General features: G+C 43.0%; 1 protein-coding gene across 4 annotated transcripts in view; it reads left to right on the top strand.

The window, feature by feature from the left end:
* Window positions 1–21,641, top strand: part of sntg2 (syntrophin, gamma 2) — a 75,589-nt gene extending 53,948 nt beyond the window's left edge. For all 4 annotated transcript variants that reach the window (XM_036150867.1, XM_021308364.2, XM_021308363.2 and 1 more), the window contains 5 exons: window positions 6,514–6,585; window positions 6,856–7,068; window positions 17,267–17,359; window positions 17,551–17,661; window positions 21,034–21,641. In XM_036150867.1, coding sequence (XP_036006760.1) covers window positions 6,514–6,585; window positions 6,856–7,068; window positions 17,267–17,359; window positions 17,551–17,661; window positions 21,034–21,162 — 618 coding nt within the window. In that variant the 3' untranslated portion in view covers window positions 21,163–21,641. The remainder of the gene's footprint in view (window positions 1–6,513; window positions 6,586–6,855; window positions 7,069–17,266; window positions 17,360–17,550; window positions 17,662–21,033) is intronic.
* The last annotated feature ends 314 nt before the right edge of the window (window positions 21,642–21,955 follow it).

Below are 21,955 nucleotides of genomic sequence, written 5' to 3'. Positions count from 1 at the left end.
TGGCTTCAAAGCAGTGTTACCCATCAGCTCGAGAAGAGAAAGCTGAATCCAAAAGCAGAGGTTTTCTCGTGGGGATTAGTCAGGTTTCTAAGCTCCTGGGATCCGTTACCTTGCACCCTGAGAGATTAAATTAATTAATTAATTAAAGCCTGGATCTTAAAAAAACTGGCTTCTCCCCACCAAGAACTCAGTACAGAAGAAAACATCTGCAAGGATCTCTTCAAGAGTTACAAATAGTCCAGATTCCATCAAATCCTCCAGCAAATGTTGGTTTAAAACAAATAGAGAACCAGCACCCAGGATTCATTCTTCTCTCTTTAATGTAGGCAAGATGGACGTGTTTCTGCTAAATGCCATCGTCTGCACATTTATGTGTAAAAAAACTAGCAAACGTCGATGTACACGGAGCAGAAAACAGCTCAGCCAATCAAGCCCAAAAGGAAACATCAGTGCAGGGAACTACCAGTCAATATCCAATCAGCCGCTCTGACTGAACAACAAAGCAGAGCGTCTCTAGAAACACAAAGAGTCAGAAAGTCACAGAATGGGAGAAAGGAAGGGTTCAGAGAAAACAGTTGCTCCTCTTTCAAAGCCTCTGGGTTCACTGTTTGCAAAGCATAGATCCAGAATGCCTCTTTTTGCAGCAGGAGTCTGCCTCTGTTTTAGGAGGAGACACCACGTCCATATGTTGGACATTTCAAGGACAAGATGTCATGACCTGCTGGGTTAAACTGTGGAGACGCAGGGCATCTCTCGTCTCTTGATTTTTAACACTCTTAGCTTTGCTGCATGGACATTTTAATAAATATACCACTTGAATCGGAAAGTTATTTAATTTTTGATGAAGAGGTTTTTAGCTGTCATGAAAATTTTACTCTCAGCAGGGCGCTGAGAAACACCCAGTACAAGAGAAATGATCCCCAGGTAGCAGAGACTGGAAACGTTGAGCAGTCGACCCTGAGCTCCCATTTTACCAAGAGCTCTCTCATTTTACCAAGACATCTCCCATTTTACCAAGACATCTCCCATTTTACCAAGACATCTCCCATTTTACCAAGAGATCTCCCATTTTACCAAGACCTTTCCCATTTTACCAAGAGACATCTCCCATTTTACCTAGAGATCTACCATTTTACCAAGACCTTTCACATTTTACCAAGACCTCTCCCATTTTACCAAAAGAGCTCCCATTTTACCAAGAGAGCTCCCATTTGACCAAGAGAGCTCCCATTTGACCAAGAGAGCTCCCATTTTACCAAGAGAGTTCCCATTTTACCAAGAGAGCTCCCATTTTACCAAGACATCTCCCATTTTACCAAGAGAGCTCCCATTTTACCAAGACCTTTCCCATTTTACCAAGAGATCTCTAAGATTACCAGCCCCATTCTTGGCAACAATAGGAATAGTTCTAAAGCTCGGATCAGATCGAGCCGGGTCTGCTCACTGGACAAGATGTGTCCATGTTTGATGACACATTTTTCAGTTGTTTAGATAACCGAGAGGATGTAGTAGCCATTACAGGCTGTTTTCCATGCAGCTGTTGGGCAGAGTTATCAAGTTCATTAATTGTACTGTGAGCTTAAAAAGTTAAGTTTGTTAAAAAATATTTACCCCATACAGATGTCTTCTGTTTTTACTTTTTTGTCTCGCTTTCTGATCATCAAAAAATCTGACAGCATGAATAAATATAAAAAGCTGTTTTAAATTGATAATTTTGTATAATAAGGGAACAAATCCATCCAAACCAACTAGCAATACATAAAGGAATTATTCCCCCTGTTGAAACATGAAACACATTTTGTGGGTCAGTTTCCCTAGTTTAACCCTAGTTAAAAGTAGGATTAGTGCCAGACCTGTAGAGGAAAGGATCACTTAAAAAGTACCTGTCTGACAACATGAAGTAGGCCGAAAGACCTCAAAAATTAATAAGAACGGATATGAAACAAAGTAATCAGCATCTTTCAACGTGGAACAGGTTGCACGTTCTTTTCAAAGGCACAATGGAGAACCTTCCTAGTTAGCATAAACCAGGAGTTCAGACAAGAACCAACAAGCACGAGACGTGTCTGCTAAGAAATAAAAGATAAATATTTGGAAAAGCACCTCTTGCTCACTGTTTTGTACGGTGGTGGGTGTGTAATGCTGTGGGCCTTTTGTGTTCAGGTTCTGGAGAAGTAATTCTCCAGAACCTGAACATTCAGTTCAGGTGTTTTGGAGCAGGGTGCATCTAAAGTTCCAGGACCATGACGCTGAGGAAGAGAGCTAGTTTAGTTAGGTATGCTAGGAGATAAATGTTGAGTAGACCCGTTGCCTGCAGTGTAACTGTATTTACTGCGGAGAATCCTGAGCCTGCATGACTCTTCTCCATGTTCTAAGACAGTATCTGATTAATGGAAGCACCACTGTTCATCACGAGAAGCAAATGTTTAGGGAGAGAATTACACCTCGGTTGTTTCCCTGTGTCTCTGTTCAGAGTTGAAGCTTAAAGCAGGATGTGAGGGCACAGGTGGGACGTCAGGTTCTTTCATGTTCTCTTCATCGCGTTGATGGTCGGCCTCTGATGGTACCTCGGCGTTGTTCAGATGGCGGGACATGATGTTAACATTTGCTCTGGCAGGCGCTGTGTTTTATTTACACTCTGCTAAAAAATAATCGATGAGCTTCCTGACCTGAACATAACAACTGTGCTGGTCGTGATATCAATGATGCATGAACGTTCAGGTCAGCAGGAGATGAAGAGGCAGAACATTTCAGAGCTGTCCTGTCTTAAATATGCTGCTTTGAACGGCCCTCCTTCCTGTGAACCCTGACAGATAAACAGAGACTGGATTACTACAGACACTGTTGGCTGTTTATGTGAGGCTGTGTGTTGGCCACCAATGCTCCATCCGTCCGTTTGTTCAGAGAAAGAAGCTTTAAAATGAAGGAACTGTTGCAGAGGCCATCTGGCCAGTGACTAATTAGCAGAACTCGTTCCTAGACTGGCTTTGGAGTCAGAATCGGTTTAATCACCAAGTTGCTTCATACAAAGAGGAGTCTGACTTCAGTTCCACTTCCTCTCTGCGAGGACATTTAAGGAAAATGTACAAGGAGGCAAATATAAATAGTTTTCTCTGTAGTATGGATTTATTCGTCTTGAACAACAGAGGAAGACGTGATTGGATTGGTGAAAATAAGCAGGGCATTGATCTGGATGACTGCTCGTCAGATTGTTGGCCTGGGGAAAAGTTCTTAGTTATTACTTAGACTTAGAGTCTCTAAGTCTCTGAGAGTTATTAGAAGTAGCAAACATTTCAAGGAATGCCCTCCAACCCGCCTCCACCAATCTGAGACGAGGCTGTTGTGAGGATAGACTCAGCAGAGCTTTGGGAAGAGACTCTGTGTTATTCTGGGGTGACTTCAATTCAATTTTATTTATATAGCACCAAATCATGAAACATGTCATCTCAAGGCACTTTGCAAAGTCAAATTCAATCATATTATACAGATTGGTCAGAAATTTGCAGAGACTCCTTCACCTTTTGTGTCTCAGGGGCCTCCTCTGGTTACTGGTTACGGGGGTTGTGGTGTCCAGCAGTCACTGGGCGAGAAGCAGGTAACACTTGGACACACATGACAAGCAACCACGCCTGAACCGATACCTAAGAGAGACTTTTGGCGTCTGGGAGGAAGCTGGAGTACCCAGAGAGACCGTCCACAAAGACTGAGGCCGGGTTTTGAACCCAGGACCTTGTTGCTGCAGGCCATAGTGCTTCCAGTGCCCAGTGTGCCCTAATGAAGCTGCAGCCTCCCGTCTTAACGTCATTGGTCAGTGAGCGGCAGCATTAGTGGTTAGTCCCTGCAGAGATGATGCTCTTCTGTCTGCTTCCTCTCGTTTAGCTAAACGAGGTTTTGCAGGTGAAACCGTGATGCAGCAGCTGTTTTCATCTCCAACCAGGTTTCCAGCTTCTTACTCCAAGACACTAATTGTCGGATCCTGACGCTGCAAAACACGAACGCCTTCCTGTCATCACAGCTGTTTGTTGAAGTGATTCTCGTTTCTAAGCCTGATTTGGACTTTTCAGCTGCAGCTGAGCTTCTGTGGGACACGATTCGCTGTTTTCTGGGGAAAGCTCTGTAGTCTGCATCCTCCAGGCTCCCTGCAGCCCCCTTCATCGGCTTTTACACAAGCAGAACTGCATGCTGAGCGTTCCTCTGGTGGAGGTCGGCGTGGTCGGCGTGCCTCAAACGTCACCAGATGACCTTCTCTGTGGTGCGTTACACGGCCGGTCCACCATCCTGGTGCTGCTCCAGTTCCCCGCAGCCTTCCTTCAGTATTACAGGCTGGCTGCTGGGGTAGGTCCTCAGTTGGTTCCATGGATGGTTCTGCTAGCTGGATCCCAGCAGATGAGCTGGAGCTGGCAGCCTCAGCGCTGCAGACATCATCATGGATGGAGACCATGGTTCCTCTGAGGGTTGCTTGGTCATCTGAAGCACAGCCATCACTGTTTCAGCTGAACTTTGTGTCCTCCTTGATCTTCTGACCACATCCTGACCCAGCAGGATGTTAAAAAGCTTTTCTGTCCACTGGCGTCAAGTCAGAGCTGCAGTTCCTGCTGAAGTACTGAAAACAGCGGATTAAGTCGGTGCTGTTTGTGACAAAAGTCTGGAGTTACAGCAGTATTGACATTGTTTGTGTGTTTATTGTTCATGCTAATGAGTAAAGATTCTGGAGGTGCTGTGCAGCTGGCAGGTCCTGAAAGCCCGGCGGGTCCTCTGGGTTTCCTGCAACAATGAAGCCTTAGAGGTTAATGCATCTCCTAAAGTCTCTGCTTCACTGCTCCTGCTGTTGAGCAAGCTTTTCACATGTGGGAGACAGGCACGCATAGAGTAATTTATGGCAAAGGCGCTCAAGCAAAAAAGGCCCCAATGCCACATTTATTTATAACATAAAATAAAAACACACAGTAGGACGTATTTAATTTACATCAGTGTTATCTGCCAGGTGTGTGTGCACATACGAGGAATTTGACTCTGGGCAACGCTCCCGATGTGCTACAATAATACAATGATACAGTAATACAATAATACAGTAATACAGTAATACAGTGATACATTAATACCATAATACAGTAATACAATAATACAGTAATACAATAATACAATAATAAAATAATACAGTAATACAGTAATACAATAATAAAATAATACAATAATACAATAATACAACAATACAGTAATACAGTAATGCAGTAATACAATAAAGCAGTAATAAAATTATACAATAACGCAGTAATACAGTAATACAATAATACAACAATACAGTAATACAGTAATACAATAATATAATAATAAAATTATACAATAACGCAGTAATGCAGTGATAAAAATCAAACATAGGCTGCGGGGTAGAAAACACATCTGAACACGTTAGAAACAAGCAGACAGATTGAGACAATACTGCAAAGGTGTAATGCAGGAGTAATTATTATTATTATTATTATTATTATTATTATTATTGTTATTATTATTACTATATAAGAGGCAGAAGTGATGTACAGTTGCACAGACACACACGTCCACAGAGATGAGTGCAGATAATGCTGAAATAAAGGAGTATTATTCTGTTATGTGATTTCCTATACAGTAATAAAAATCTGACATGAACAGTTTGAGCAGCCCTGAGATAGAATAAGGACAACTAACTGAACGGCAGCCAGTAAACAGGCGGAGGTCCTGGCTTCTGGAACAGGAGGAGCAGAAAGTGCTCCTGGGTTTCCTCGTATGTTCTCGTCTTCAGCCCTAAAGGTGATGCGCAGCACGTAAAGAAGAGACGTGGCTGACGCGGTGTTTGAGTGTTTGAGAAGTGGAAGCTGGGAGGACGTCATCCCAGCCTTCTGCTGACGTCAGCATGTTAAACGGCTGGTTTGAGGTGAAGGAAGCGGCAAACCAAGCCGTCTTTAAGGCTCAACCTGGACAGAACCTGTGAGCCTAAAAGCCTCAGAGGAAGCTGTTCATTCAGGCAGAGCAAGTCCAGAACACGGCCTCATCAGCTGAGGACCAAGCCTCTGCATCCGTGGATGGATGGTGGTCTTAGGTCTGATGTCTGATCCTAGAAGGACGTCATTGTCAGATATTGGATCAAATATCTGTGACAAATTCATGTGACATGTGAATTTCTGCACTGTGAGATCTATAAAGTCTAACTTATCTTATCTTATCTTATGTTAAATCAGGCCAGTAGTGTTTCCTGCTGTCAGATTTAGTCATTAATGCCATTAAAACCTGTTTTAGGTGGTTGATGATGTGCGTTAGATCTCAGTGTGTCCGGGTACATCCTGTCCTCACAGCCTTTGTGACATTCAGCGCATGCAGGGAGCTGCAGGATGAAGCCGCTCAGATCCAGACGGCACCCCCACTGAAGCTCCCAGCTTTCATTTGCATTTTGTTTTGGGGTGAAAGTGAGCTTCTAACGAGTGCAGGGAAGCTTTTTGATGCACAACCTTCTCATCAAACTCTTTCTGATGTTGTCAGATCGGCGCCACCGACTGGGGACAAGCGGAAACGACGTATCACCTCTATGAGGTTCTTTTCAAAGTTCATAAGGTACGTGGGAGATGGTGCTGTGCCCGTCAGTGTTGTTAAGTCCCATCAGTGTTGTTAAGTCACATCAGTGTTGTTAAGTCCCATCAGTGTTGTTAAGTCCCATCAGTTCTGTTTCCGCCCAGACTGAGCCGGGCTGCACTGAGCTCGGTTTGATTCATAAATGAGGATCTGCACTGTGACAGAAGCTAAACCCAGATTTCCTGCTGTGATTAGAAGAAGAGGGAGGCAGAGGTGTTCCCGGCTCAGGATGAAATGCTGTTTGTGTTGCAGCTGTGGATGACGGAGGACTGCTGGCTGCAGGCCAGGCTCTACCTGGGCCTGGAGCACTCTCCTGAGCAGCAGGACAGCAGCGAGTCGCTCTGCTTCAGCATCCTGGTGGGCCACGGCCAGAGCCACACCTTCCGGGTGGAGCTGGCCACCGACCTGGCCCTCTGGGAGAAGTCCTTCCAGAGAGCCGTCTACCTGGAGGTGCAGCGAGTGCGGGTGAGTTTCCCCTCGTATGACGTGGCACGCTTCAGTCCGTTTGGCTCGGGGAATCTGCAGCGCCGGCCGGAGGATTTCCTCTGGCTTCACACGGCGGCACTCTTCAGGACTATTCAGCATCTTTACTCCTGCTGGGATGAAGATGCTGAAGACAGATGGGATCATCAAACACAGATGGCTGCTGATAGATGCTCTCAGCACAAACACAGAGCTCCTCGTTTATCAGCTCCTCCGTTTTATCGCTGCTGTTTGTCTGAAACATGCTTTCTAACGTTCCATGATTGTTTAGGTGATTTATTTATGGAGCTTAATGCTGGAAAATAGAGTGAAAGCCCAGAATCTGAGGCAGGACAGAGGGCTGGGTTGTGTTTGTTTGGTTTCTAAAGGTATCATGGGGGAAGCATTTTTCACAGCTAATATAGATCATTCCTTCGTGAACTCACTGCATCCTCCATTCATGCCGTCTTCCTGGATTCAGTTTGTGGAGCCTCTGATGCTGTCTGCTGCTGGAAATCAGACCCTGATGACCTCAGCAAGGCTTCATATTCGGCTTCTAAATGATGATCAGATCAGTTGTATCATATGTAAAACCCCAGAATTCAGAGGGAGGGCTTTCTTTTTTTACCGTACCTTTATATAGATTTAATTAAAGGTGTATTTCCCTCTTCTCAGCAGCAGGACTTCCCTCCTAATCAACACAGTAGAGTTCTGGTTAACTACATTAGGTTGAGAGTTATTTCAGATTACTTTAATTCAGACACTTTCTACCAATTTAATGCTTCAGCAGCGACGGCTGATTTGCATACATGTGGACCCCTAATTGATTCTGTGGTTTTTCTAAGACGACTTTAATTGCATTTAGAAAGTGCAGCGGTTTCCCATAGCTTAGGTTTCCATAAACTTCACTGCAAAACGGAAACTAAAAGTAGGTAAAAATTTCTTGAAATTAGTGTATTTTTCCTTGATTTGAGCAGGTATGTAAGACTATTTGCCAATGGAATAAGATTTATGCACTTAAAATAAGAACAATTCATCTCCATCATCTTATTTCAAGTGCAGGGTATCTAATTATCTTATTTTAGGGGTCAAAATACTCATCCCACTGGCAAATAGTCTTATTTACATGCTCAAATCAAGGAAAAATATACTAATTTTAAGAACATTTTACTTACTTTTAGTTTCTTTTTTGCAGTGTTTGTTTTAAAAATGCGTGCGAGAATTAGTCCTCACATCAATAAAGCATTAAATTGCTTGTGAAGCAACGTGTCTGAAAGGTAAAGCTGGCTGAGGAGCACCTGGTGGTGAAGCTGACGTCCATCAACATGTTGAGGAGTTTAGATCAGAGTCTGACTTTACTGTCTGACTTTCAGCAGCTCCATGTGAGCAGGAAACTACGAGAAATCCTATTTGGTTGTTGTTGAATCACCAGCGGTTAATAATTGATGGAGCGTGTTTAACCAACACATCAATGTAAACTGGCTGCTTATTAAATATAGCAACAAATCAGAGAGATCCAGATCAGTTTTAACCTTCAACCTAACAACGCTGAATCTGACTAACGGCAACTTACTGCTGCTCTTTGGAGCATTAAACTAAATAGTTTAGTCAAAGTTATCAGTCAGTGTGGATTTTAGCGCCAAATAATCACAAACACAACATCTGCTTTAAACACAAGGATTGAATGAACTTTATTTTCTACTGTAGGCTCCTGTGAGGTAAAGTCCTCCAGAACTTCTCTCTGCCAAGGCCTGAACTCATTTCAAGACAATTTTAGTTATTTTTAGTTCTCTTTTTGCAGTGCACAGAACGTTATTTTGAAGGTTTTATCTTTAATTTCCTCTTATTAAAATCTGAAATTCTTTGGAATAAAAGAAAAATCATGAATGTGACTGAAGGGCGTGTTTCCTTCAGCGGTTTGTTCTTTTTCTCTGTTCTGTTTCTGTTGATAAAATGTGATCGCTGCTGCCTCGGTCCTGTGAAGCGGCACACACGGCTTTAATCATCCGGATGTGCCGTATCGCCGCTTCTCAGCCAGCTTTAAAAGCTCCTGCCAGCCATGATCACACATTGTATTCAGGAATTAGGAGAGAATGCCACCTGTCAGGTCAGACTCCTCACAAAATGGCCGGCGGTGCCTTTTCTAATTCTCCCCGTTCCCGACCTCTCAGGCCTCTGACACGCCACGCAGAGATAAAGGCTGAGAACGCTGCAAAGCTGCAGGGCTCTGCTGCCCAGGACACTTAGGAGGAGACCTTTATAAATATTACAAAGCAGAGCACCTGTCTGAAAATGTTTTAATCACATGCATTCCTTTCTGGGTCAGCATGGCAACCAGAAATAATTACATGGCAGCTGAACAGCATTTTACTCCCAGCCAGCAGCATCACTGAAGGCAGCGCTGCCACTTTCTGGGTCCTGCTTGTTTGCTTGGAGGAATGAATCCATCCATCGTTCCACTTACCAGAGCCGGTCCAGGGGCCACAGGTCCAGACGAGAAACCACTGAGCTCTATTATACACTGAAGAGTGCTGATTTATGCAAAAAAAATGAAGTCACTGGCCGCCATCTTGCTACTCCCTACTCTCACAGAATCCCATAGGATTTGGTTGCAACAACAAGCAGTTTTCTGGCTGAGTGAAAACGTTTCACAGGTAATTCTACAGTCAGTGGATGTACTAACACTATCAACTACTAGGAAATTAGGTGCTGAAAATCTTTACATGTTATTCATATTAAATATATATATATGTGCATATATAAGTATGTGTATATGTATATATATATGTATAGATATATGTAAATATGTTTTTGTATATTGTTATTTATAAATGTATAAATGTTATATATATATATTTAAATGAATAAAATGCAAAATATTTCAGCACATGACTTTTTCAGTACTTGATAGTTTTAGAACATAACATAAAAGTATATGGCATTTGACATTTTAAAAGTCTTAAGCCCCCCTGAACATGAGAAAATCCTCGTTATTCGATGCTGTAGCGCACATATTCCCTAGTTACTGAGGGGAAATAGGGAGTACCAATATGGCGGCTGGTGGCTTCACAGCGACTCGTTCAAAAAGACGGTGATTAGCACTCCAGTGTATTATATAGCTCAGTGGGAGAAACCCACACCTCCCTCTCCACTGCGGCTCTTTCCGGGGGACCCAGAGGCCTGATGGGAAACGTAGTCCCTGCAGGGAGCTCTGGCTCTTCCCTGGGGTCTGATCAGGCGTGCAGACCACCTCAGCTGGCTCCTTTCCATGCAGAGAAGCAGCGGCTCTGCCCTGAGCTCCTCCTGGATAACAGAGCTCCCTCTTGTCCCTCGCCACGGTGAGGTAGCCATTCGACAGAGGAAGGTACAGAATGTCTTTTAGAATAATCTACTGTTAGAAAAATACCTCTAATAGGTGATAGGAGTTATGACTGAACTGTGAGGCTTTGTCCAGCAGTCAGTATCTTACCTGCAGGAGAGAACTTTGTGACCGAACCATCCAGCTAATGTCTGCTAATGACCGACAGAACCGCCGGGTTCTCTCTGCTCGCTGCGTGGTCTCTGCATATAACTCTGCGTTGCTCAGAAACCAGAAACACGGTCTGGGTGTGAGTGAAGGATGGCGCTGCTGTGGACCGTGTCCTGTTTAGTCTCTCTTTTTAAGAGTTAGGAGGCTGAAGATGGATCCCTGTTCTCCCCACGCTGTCTGAGCAGTTTGTGCAGCATGGTGGATGTTTGCTGAGCTGGGTCTGATAATTGAGCAAATATGTCAGCGATGACAGGAACCTGCTGGGTTAGAGGAGCTCCCAGGCTGAAGGAGTCCTGCTAAAAGTTTTAGTGACCTTGATTTATTTATGTCTTTATGTGTTGTTGCATAAAGTTAACAGCAAACACTACGACTCAAAGAAGCAGCTTTTAAGAACTGTTGATTTTTCTTATGATTAGAAGCAGGAGCTGCAAATTCCCTATGAAAGCACCTAAAACATAGCATCCTTTCTCTGAACATTACATGCAATAAGGATGTCCAATAAATGGTAAAATGATCAATAATTGCTTTGAAATGTAATAAATTATGGCATCTGCTCCTCTGAATGGGTAGTAAATTGTAACAGGGAGCTCTGAATGAGAGGATAAATCTCTCTGGCTGCTCTTCTTTCTGCTCTGTTTGCCATCAATTTAAAATGGACAAACTCAGCAAGAGGAAGTTCTTCCTGCGTGTTTTCACTCAGGCACAGCAGGGCCTCCTGAAACACATTAAAAGGCTCCTGGAGAAGTCACAGGCTCTTATTTTCTGCTTACAGTACCAAGAAAATCCAATTTAGAATGAAACTCAGCTTAAAGTAAAGCATATGGTTGTCTTTAATTTCCTCTCAGACAAAGCTTTCTTTTCATCCTGTTAAGATGAAACATGATGCAGCATTTTTTGCTCTTTAATGATGCAAATGTGGGACGTGGTCCTCTGGGAAGCTCCTGAGACTGATGAAGTATTTCAGTTTGCCTTCCGGCCAATTAAAGCGGCCTCCTGCGGCTACCCAGAAGCCCTCTGCAGAGTCCAGCATAGGCTGACCTTCAAACTGACTGATCAGAGTGTTACACAGACGGTGCTGATTGGCTGCAACTCCACTAATGTTCTAGTTTGCATTTTGCTCTGATGCTGTCCCTGGATGAGGGGGCCGCTGTGTCCAACATGGAGCTGATGGACTCTTTTAGCTCACAGCAGGGGTCACTCATGACAGCTACACATGTTCAGCTGCAGCACTGGACACATTTCTTCACAACATGCAGATTAATAAATCCCTCTTTTAATGGAGAAGCTTAATATCACTCAGAAAAAACCAGCTTCTAATTTAAGTCCAGTAATTTGGGGATGTTCAGTTCAACGGCGCCTCCAGAAACCTTTCGTAGGGGGGGGCTTTTAAAAACTTAGGGTGGCACTGAAACTAAAAGCCATAATGTCAGGATTTTATTCTCCTGTTGTAGTAGAAAATGAATGTGAATAAAGCACCTGAGAGCCAGTGTTGGTACGGATGTGTAATCTATAAGGCTGGTTTCTAAATACCCTGGTAAGCTTGTCAGAGTGAAAGACGAGGACATTTGACAGGTCTTAGCTTTCTGAGCTAAATTAGAGAAGTTTTACACTGCAAAAACTGATCTAAAAATAAGTAAAATGTTCTTAAAGTTAGTGTATTTGTCCTTGATTTGAGCTGGTAAATAAGATTATCTGCCAATGGAATGAGTATTTTAACCCCTAAAGTAAGATAATTAGACAAACTGTATTTAAAATAAGATGATGGAGATGAGTTGTTCCTATTTTAAGTGCAAAAATCTCATTCCATTGGCAAATCATCTTTTTTACCTGCTCAAATCAAGGACAAATACACTAACTTTAAGAACATTTTACTTATTTTTAGATCCAATTTTGCAGTGTATGAAGCTGCTCTGAGTTCTGGTTCCTCAGCTTTAACCTGAGCAATGACCTGATCAGAAGCTACGTTGGCTTTTACCTGACCTACAGGTGATCATGGGAGTCTAGAGGTAAACATTAAGCACAGAGCAGGTGGATATGACATGGTGATTGTGTCCACACAGTAAACGAGTCTCAGGCCCGGTTCTGGTTCTGGTTTCCAGGCGTCTGCTGCTGATGTCAGGGTGTTTGGCTGTGGGCCGGCTGAGGCTGCACAATCTAATGAAAATATATTATCTCAGTATCAGTGAGAGCAGTGATCATATTCAGGGTCTGATTGGTCATCGTTAGCATATTCCACGTGTTATGGACTTGTAGTTTTCACGCTAATGCAATATTTGGACAGCAGAGGCTCACAGCGTTTATTCCACCATGGCAGTATTTAGCATTATTAGTGCAGTCAGAAGGTTTTCTAGTGTCATGCAGCTCCACGCCTGGCGACCTCTGCCTCTTATTCCTCTTCACTTGTTCTGGTCTGATGAAGGATGGTTCTGTCTTTGTCTAACTGCGTTTGTATTTCTATATTTAATGAGACAGTAGTCATATCTTTATTCTGTATTCTCAGTTATTACTAGTTGGATCCAATGTTTGTATGATGCAAGCATTTGAAATGCTTTTTATATCTGGTCCCTGAACTCTGGTATGGGTGTGAAACATGGCTCCAGGGAGGAGATATCGATGGTGGATCTGCTGTGAAACTGAAGCCGTTTCGCTCAGCAGTCACCGGACGAGAGGCGGCGCCCTCCATCACAGGGAGACTAGATTTCAGCTGTGGCTCCTGGTCTCATCCACTTCTGTCTAAATCTGCTAAGAAGATTTTCTTAAAGGGGCAAAAATCCATGTTGCTAATTCCCCGAGAAAAATCCCTTCCAATTAGTGAAGTGCAGTCACAGCTCAGCATCTCACAACAGCGTCTTATTTCTGGTGACAGGAGGAACTTAGCAGACGGCTTGCTGCTGGTTTTATATTTATTTTTCCTGCCCGTCACACATGAAATCCTACTCAGCTAAGGCCGGGGGGGTCGAGGTCTGGAAGCAGAAAACACTTTCTGTACAGTCCCATGCCACATTCGCTGCACACTGCACTCCATAATTAAAATCACCAGGCCCCCACAGTGTGTGCGCACGCAGAAGAATCCTCATAGAGAAACTCTGTGTCTTCCAGCCGAGAGGACGGACCGTCACAGAATGAAGTCGTGATGCAAGAAGAGCCTCAGGAGGCGTGAAGTGGCTGGAAGGAAGCTTTAGAAAGACACGGAGAGACGAGCGCTAAAACAAATGTTTTATATGGAAATGGAGAACAAGATTCTTTTGTTGTCTTTACAAAGATGCATGAGCCAGAATACAAAGATTTACTCTGCAGCAAATGGAGACCTTCAGCGTAGCGCTGCAGATATCAGCTGAAGTGAGAGTAAAACTGCTTTTACAGCTGGTGTAAAATTCTGCACATGTAGCTCAGGACTGCATTCAGCTTTAATTCCTACGACTGCAGGAGCTGGGTGAAGCTGGAGGAGACCTGGAACTTAAATATCTGGACCAGAACAGGCCCAGAACACCAGAATGTTGGACATGCATGCTCAGTGTGAGGGATTGCTGCAGCGACTCAAGCTGTCCAACTGTCCACAGGTCGTCTTCTTCAGCTCCATCACTCAGTCGGTCCTGTCTTCCTCCCTCACTGAGCGGTTCGGCTCGTCCACAGAACAGAACCGGTCCAAACTGCAACCATCAGGTCTGCAGAGAGGCTCCTCAGGCTGACCTACCTGCACCCAGGACCTGGTCAGGTCCAGGCTCAGAGAAAGGACAGCTAACATCTCTGCAGAGCCCACAGAGACATGTGTGAACTATTTATTGACTTATAGATTTAAAATGTCTCCACTGAGGGCAAAATGAAAACAGCTCAGACCCATGTGGGGGGGGGGGGGGAGCAGCTCCAGATGTGTTAGCTGCTGGTCAGAAGCTCTTCGTATCTCCTGTCTCTGCGCTGCTTCCTATTATGTTTGATTTTAACGCGATTTCATGCTGGAAGGGAGAAAGTTTGCTGGTCTGAGGAAGCTCGTTAGCTCACCCCCCCCCCCCCCCCCCCCGACAGAGACGTGGCTCGTTAAGGTGACACTTTAAGATCAGTTTGAGCTTTTTAATTGACAGAAGTGTTGGAGTATTTCTGAAATATCGGCAGTGCTGTGTGACATTCACTTCCACTTTCTTCTCCTGTACGTTTCACTTCTTTGTCTGGTTTCCACTATTATCAGTAATGACAGCGTTTGGTAAGAAAGAGTTTTTTAGATGCTGTTATTAATGGTTCTTAATGTCATGCTGGTTTATTTTTATAGCGACTCTTACTTGGTGCTTCTTGGCAGAAGGTCGTCTCCATCTGACCCACCATTCTGCATCGTTTTTATGTCGTGGACCTTCATGTCCTGCTGGTCCTCCTCTGGTCCTCCTCCTATTGACACTCTGCTGGTGTTTGGGGGCCAGCCTGATGCTGTAGGAACCTGATTATCTGGTTTTGGCGGACTTCCCTGCAGCGTCTCCATGGTTACGGTTTGGTCGCCGCCATCTTGGCCATCTGCTGTGATGGCCTCTGCTCTTCAGCTTCTTCAGGCTTCATCACTTCAACTCTTCTACGTCACTCGGCTGCTCTTCTCTGACCGCCTCATTCCAGGCTGAAATCAGCCGTGACCCGTTTTTCTGACGGTCTGACCCACGCAGAACCAGAACCATCTCAGAACCGTCTCAGAACCTCACCTGTTCTGCACTCGATCTACCGTCTGAAATAAAGTAAAGAGTAATTAAATGAACAACAAAGCCACCAGAATGACAGAGTGAGCGCCCTGCATAGTTTCAGCGTCTGTGTCCAACAACCTCAGTCCAGCAGAACCAGCAGCTGCCGGTTCTGCTGGGAGAGTCAAGGTTCTGCAAGAACAAAGAATCGTGTTCCCTCTCCCAGGTCGACAAGAACAAAGTGCTGTCATCGTGTTCTTGCAGCTCTGGAGTTCCTCTTCTTCAGACATACTCAGTCAGAACCTTTTCCTTGTGTTTTGGGTTCTGCTGCAGCTACAGAGACCTGAAGACCTCCTGTGAGTTCTTGTGAAGTATTAAATGTTCTTGTTAGAGAGAACCTTGTTCTTGCAGCATCGAGTAAGAGAACCAATTTGTTTGTTGTTGCAGGATCGCCTTCAGACTGCTGTGGTTGCAGCTTTCACTCTAACGGCTTCTTTAATTTATCCACTGCAACTGGAGCAACACGTTCTCCAGGAAGGATCTTTAATTATTTAGCTCTGGTCTGACCTGCCTGGGTTCCTCTGAACCCTTTGGTTGAAAAAGAACTTTTTGATGTCTTAAGTAATTTCTGCTCTTATGTAAGCTAATAATTAGACTGAGAACAGTTATTTACATGCAGGGAAATCCTCCAGAGATGCCTGACAGAGAGGAGCAAACTCTGCAGATCTTCACCTGATGTGAAACAAAGAATAGGAAGAATCAATTTTAAGGCATTTCTGGGAAATGAAAAAGTTGTGGGATGAAGGGAAGCAGGATTATTTGTCCAGACGCGTGTTGTTTTCAGGATTAGCAGAGAGAGCAGCAGAGCGTCCAGCGTCTCTTTATCCTCCTGACCAGAACACAAGGTCATTTTATGGTTCTGCTTCCAAATATAATTCTGCAGACGAGACTTTTTGGGTTCGCTACAGTTTTCATATATTTACTTGGTTCTCATTTTTAGACCTCTGCAGTGATTTAAACTGGTACGATTATAATAAAGCTGACAAATCGATCTGAAGGATTAAAAGAAGCACGAAGGGTTTTCTATGATTTTCAGGATTAAAATTAATTCAGAATCAACAAAGATTATTAAACTTGGACTAAATATTTATATAAAGAATCATCAAAAGTTAATTATTAGCAGAATCAAGAATTATATTTTTCATTAATCAGGCCAGTAATACTTTCTCTCTAGAGGAATTAATCATGCAAAACGAACAAACGACTAATTCTGCTACAACTGCTGGTGAGACGGAGAAGATTTCTAAATCCAGAATAAATGTAAAAATATTATCTAAACATATTAAAATTAACATTTTCAAGGCTTTATTTGTCTGTTTGTTGTAGCTTTACGGCTGAATTCTGCTTCCTACCTAAAGAGGGGAAACTGGTACCAAGAGTTAGAACCCACATTTATTCATCAACTGGATCAGAACCAGAACCTTCACAGCAGGTCAACCCCCCCCCCCCCCCCCCCCCGTTTGTTTCTTTCAGCCAAAGCAGAGAGCGTCATCGGCCGCCATGATCAGAGCAGTCAGTGAGGAAGGAGGCAGGAAAAGGAACCTGGATGCTTCCTCTCACGGCTAGTTTAGCCTAGGAACCCCTAGACGTCCCTTACCGGCGCTAAAAGGAATCCCACAATCCTTTGCGTGTCATGATGCATCAGCACAGACTTCAACGGGCACAGATTCCCGAGCAGAACTCAGATCAGATGTTTGTCACTTTGCAGAGGAAGAACCCCCCCTGCAGGAAAAGCCGCTCTGCTAGGCTAACGCTGGGTTAAATGATCGGACCCTTTCATCGTCTGATAGAACATTTTCCTCTCTCTGCCTGGAGCTGACCTGTAGCTGGGCTGCAGCAGGCAGAACCTGGGCCTGATTGGACCTGAAACGGGCTTCAGACAGACGAGCTCAGAGCTTTTTCTGCAGCATGTCTGTCAGAGGAACCTGCTAACGGAGATCATTTCTCTCCTTCCCAGTCTAAGAGCTACATGTGCAGCAGTCAGGGGAACGTTCTGAGCTTCACCATAGACTTTGGATCAGGGTTCACCTGCTCAGACGTCGCTTCAAAGGTAATTATTACGGTTCCAGTCCTTCTTTTCCAGGTTCTTCTATTGGTGCACGTTCCACACACGTTCCACACAGCGGTTCTCCTGATTCTCCTCAGATTCTCCTCAGATCTCATCTTGTTTTCTCTGTGGTGAAATTTGCTCGTTACTGAGATCTGACTGCTTTGTTTTAAAAGCCTGCTCATGGTTTCCAGGCTGTTCTGTGGAGATACAAGTTCTCTCAGCTGAAAGGCTCCTCGGATGACGGGAAGACCAGAGTAAAGCTGCTTTTTAAGAATGCTGAGAGCAATCAGATAGAAATGAAGGTAAGAATATGTTTTATTTCCTCTGTCTGCATTACAGAGGATTTTATTCTGTTTAATTTAGACTAATTCCTGCTTTGATGTCGGTTCATGAGAGTAAACAGGCCATTAATGAGGAACCTTTGATGGTACTTCTAGAACTGGAAGATCACACATCTGAAAAAATTTAATATTGAGTAAAAGTGCAATATTTTGTGAAGCACATGTATAATACAGACTCATTGCCCATAAAGCAATATATTCCAGGTCTTTGTTTCTTTGTTTCTTGTCATTTGGTTCATTCTGACTTCAGAGAATGAAAACCCAAAATTTAGTGTTTCAAAAAATTAGAAATCAGTAATAAAAAAAGTAATAAATGGAAACTGATGGCGTCCCACCTTAATCAGCTGATCAACTCCAAACACCTGTGGTGGTTTCCTGAGTGTCTCTCACTCTGAGTCAGGAGGCACCTGGACAGATGAAGACATCACCTGAACTGCAGCTTTGAGATTATTGTCAAACTAAATCCATTGAAGAATTTGGTGGAGCTTCTCAGGAGTGAACTGAGGCTGCAGTCGGTGCCTCTTTGAGTCGCTGCACACAGATGGATGCAAGACTCTGTGGTGAATTAATAATTATTAAATAAATACCCACACTACTCATTTAATTAAGAGAAAGACGCATCTTTGTCTCTGCAAGTTTTAATTCAAAGGCGAGAAGCGTTTGAATGTTTCCTGAGAGGAGAAGAACACTTTTATACGTTCTGGGTTAGTATAGGAAGTGGGAGTAATCTTCAGAGGAGTGCAGCCTCTGGTACCATCCACCTCCTATCTGACCACTCCTCTCTGTGTCCTTGGATAAGAAACACAATAAATCTGTAAGCATGAAAGCTTCTTTCACACGGGGAAGTTATGCAGGAGCATCCAGACCAGATGTGATCAGAGCGTCTTCCCTGGTCTCAGCAAGAAAGGAACTGCACTCTTTTCAGATGAACGTAAATTATTCATTTATTTTAGAAATCTGGAGGAAGCGATGCACAGAACCCTCGTTGCTCCACAGAGAAGTTTCCTCAGTCAGTGATGGTTTGGGGCTCCATGTCATCTGCTGGTTCTGGTCCGCTGGGTTTTCTGGAGTCCACAGACAATGCATCCGTCCACCAGGACATTCTGGAGCGCTTCATGCTTCCCTCTGCAGACCAGCAGGTTTTATTGTCAGCAGGACTTGGTACCGGCCCACACTGCCACAGGTACCTAAAGCTGGTCCAACGACCACGGCGGTCCTGTTCCAGACTCTGAGCCGGACCAGAACCCCAGAAACAATCTCTGGGCTGTTGTTCAGAGGAAGATGAGAGACACCAGGGTAGATGATGAAAGCAGCTATCAAAGCATCTGGGCTTCCAGAACCTCAGCAGAACCACAGGCTGATGGTCACTAGGCCACGCAGCACTGATGCAGGAATTCATGCAAGAGGAGCCCAACCAAGTCCTGCAAGCATAGAAATGGACTCACTTTACAGAAGCCTTACATTTATGCTTAAAGTCTAACTCTTGGGCTGAATGTATTTTAATGCAGATGCATTCAAATAAGTCACCAGAGTAAAGAAATGTATATTATATGTGAATTATGTGCGGCGTTTGGAAGTAATTTAGATAAAACTTGCTGTATAAATGAAAGAGCCGAACATTCCTCAATCGGGCTGCTGCAGAATGTGACGTCACAAACAGAACTAGTACCGTGCATCCTGCTGCTAACACTACGACTTTTGCTACCGATTTATTAAATTTAATTATTTAACTCTTACTCTACGTACAAAAAATTAATGAAAAAAATGTCTGATACATCTACAAACTCCACCTCAAGCATCGGCGACTCCGATATCGAATATATATACGAAGAAACGGAGTTTGAACAAGGTGAACCTGAGGATACTATATCTAACGCTGCCCAACACATAGAGCCCATGCTCCATTGTAAGTACCCTTCAAAATCCTCGTTCGTGAAGTGTGAATTGCATAAAACATTTTGTCACTGCCGGCAATCCAGTCCTTTCGCGTTTCTTTTACGAATTTATCGCATTTCTTTCGGACCTATTGATCCACCGGCCAAGTATATAGCGCTACGTTCTGGCCTGCACTAGACCGCGGTGAAGTTGGTTTGACATTGGACATTCAAGCTCCGCGGAGTCAGCGGAGCACTCTTGAGAAACAAAAATCTAATCAGCTGAGAGACGCTGGCCGAAATCAGAGTCCTTCAACCGGATCAACCGTGAGCTAGATCCCGCTGACTCCGCGGAGCTTGAATGTCCAATGTCAAACCAACTTCACCGCGGTCTGCACTACAGCCACCAACTACGCACCTAGAAGGCATTTTATTGTGGACTTAGTTTGGCGATTTTTAAAAAAAAGCACTTGCTCAAAGTAGACGTGGATCAGCAGATTTGGTGTGTGAAAGAATATACTGGAAAACATCCATATATCCTTGTTCGCCGTACCAGTTGTACAATGTAAACAATGTGTGTTTCTATGCAAGTTCGCTTCGCACATTCTCGGTGTTCTTGAACTGACGTCACACGTCAGAAATGGCCGATCGTAAACGGAGGCAGCACTCAAACGCGGAATACCATAATTGGTGTAAAAAATTTGCAATATTTCATATTTAAACTTAATTTGAAAACTTTTGATACATGAACATTCAAAGTTTACCTTGTTCTGGAAGTTATTCAACGGTTTTCAGGATTTTTTTTTTTTTATGAATTATGTTTATTAGGCATTTTTGAACGTTTATACAAAAACAAAAAAGAAAATAACATTAACAGGGCAAAACTTATACAGCACAGATACAGAAAACAAGACAAAATCAGAAACGGAGGCATTTCTCTTCTTTCTTATGCACTTCTTGTTACTGTGCACTATTTTATTTTTATATTTGTATCATGTTCGAATAAATTTCATTTCATTTCAAAAAAAAAAAAAAAAAAAAAAAAGACACGGAGGCATGTACATAAATTACAGCTTCATATAAGAAACAACCAATTTATACATACACGTCATTCAGATTCACATTACTGGTTTTTTATTGGTTTTCAGGATTTTTTTTCAGTCCAAGAGTTAGACTTTAAAGAGTCCTTTTTTGATTGGACTCATAATAATCTGTAGCCATAATCATCAAAATTACAAGAAATAAAAGCCTGAAATATTTTACTCTGTGTGATGAATATTAAATAAATAGCAAACAAAAGCACTTTTATGCAATATTAAAGTTTATTGAGACGTACCTGTAGCAGGAAATGCTAAAATGCTGCTTTTGTATCAATTGTCAGGTTTGGCAGAGGAAAGAAATCAAAGTTTTTAAACACCGTTTATTAACCGATGCGGCTTCTTCTTGTCTTCTCTCTCAGGAGCTGGAGTTTGCCAATCTAACAGCAGTCCTCCACTGCATTCACTCTTTCATTGCTGCCAAAGTGGCCTCCATGGACCCTCGCTTTATGTGCAGTCAGAGCTTCCCTGGACATTATATGAACACTTAAAAACACGCTGGCTGCTGTAACTTAGCCCCGGATATGTTTGTGTTGTCATTGCTATTTTTCTATAAACGTCTGTAAAACAAATCTTGGGAAAAGACTGTAAAGGCAGATTATGCACCAATAGATGGTTTTTATCCAGTTTTGAACGTTCCTTCTTTACCTTTTAAGTTGTTTTATATCTAACGAGGAGGTTGGATTGTACCTCCTGTCACAGCTCTGGAATAAGGGATAAAGATGCAGTAATAGTGTAGCAATATGTATGTAATTATTTCATAATATGTAATTACCTAAATCTGATGAACCCTTTCCACAAAATAGTAACTATGGAAATTAGTTTGATGGTAAAAATGTTGATTTGATGCTGATGCATCAGTGAACTCTCAGCGATGAGTTATTTCCTATAATAATCTGTTCTGGTGGTGTTTCATAGAAAGGACTAATTTTCCTCTCTAATGATGAAATAAAATTATTTCAGCACTTTCTGCATTAGCTCTGGTTAATTATTATAAATTACTATCAAATATTATATTTTAATGTCTAGCAGTCACCCAGTTTTTACCTTTGTAATTATGCATGTAGTACATTACATGTTATTATCCTTATATTTATTTTTTTTAGCCTGAATGCAGATTTTTACTGCCATGTAATTACATGGCAGTAATTATGGTACATAGATAATATTACAAAATGATTTTAGGTGTATTGAAAAACTGAAATCCCCTGTTAACATCCTTATACAGAGCTGTGATAGGAAGTGCCTGCCTGATACATTTCACAATATCAAAGCTGGCAGAGT

Source organism: Fundulus heteroclitus, chromosome 19, assembly GCF_011125445.2.
Source record: "Fundulus heteroclitus isolate FHET01 chromosome 19, MU-UCD_Fhet_4.1, whole genome shotgun sequence".
NCBI classification, from domain to species: Eukaryota; Metazoa; Chordata; class Actinopteri; order Cyprinodontiformes; family Fundulidae; genus Fundulus; species Fundulus heteroclitus.
This window is presented reverse-complemented; position numbering and strand designations above follow the sequence as displayed.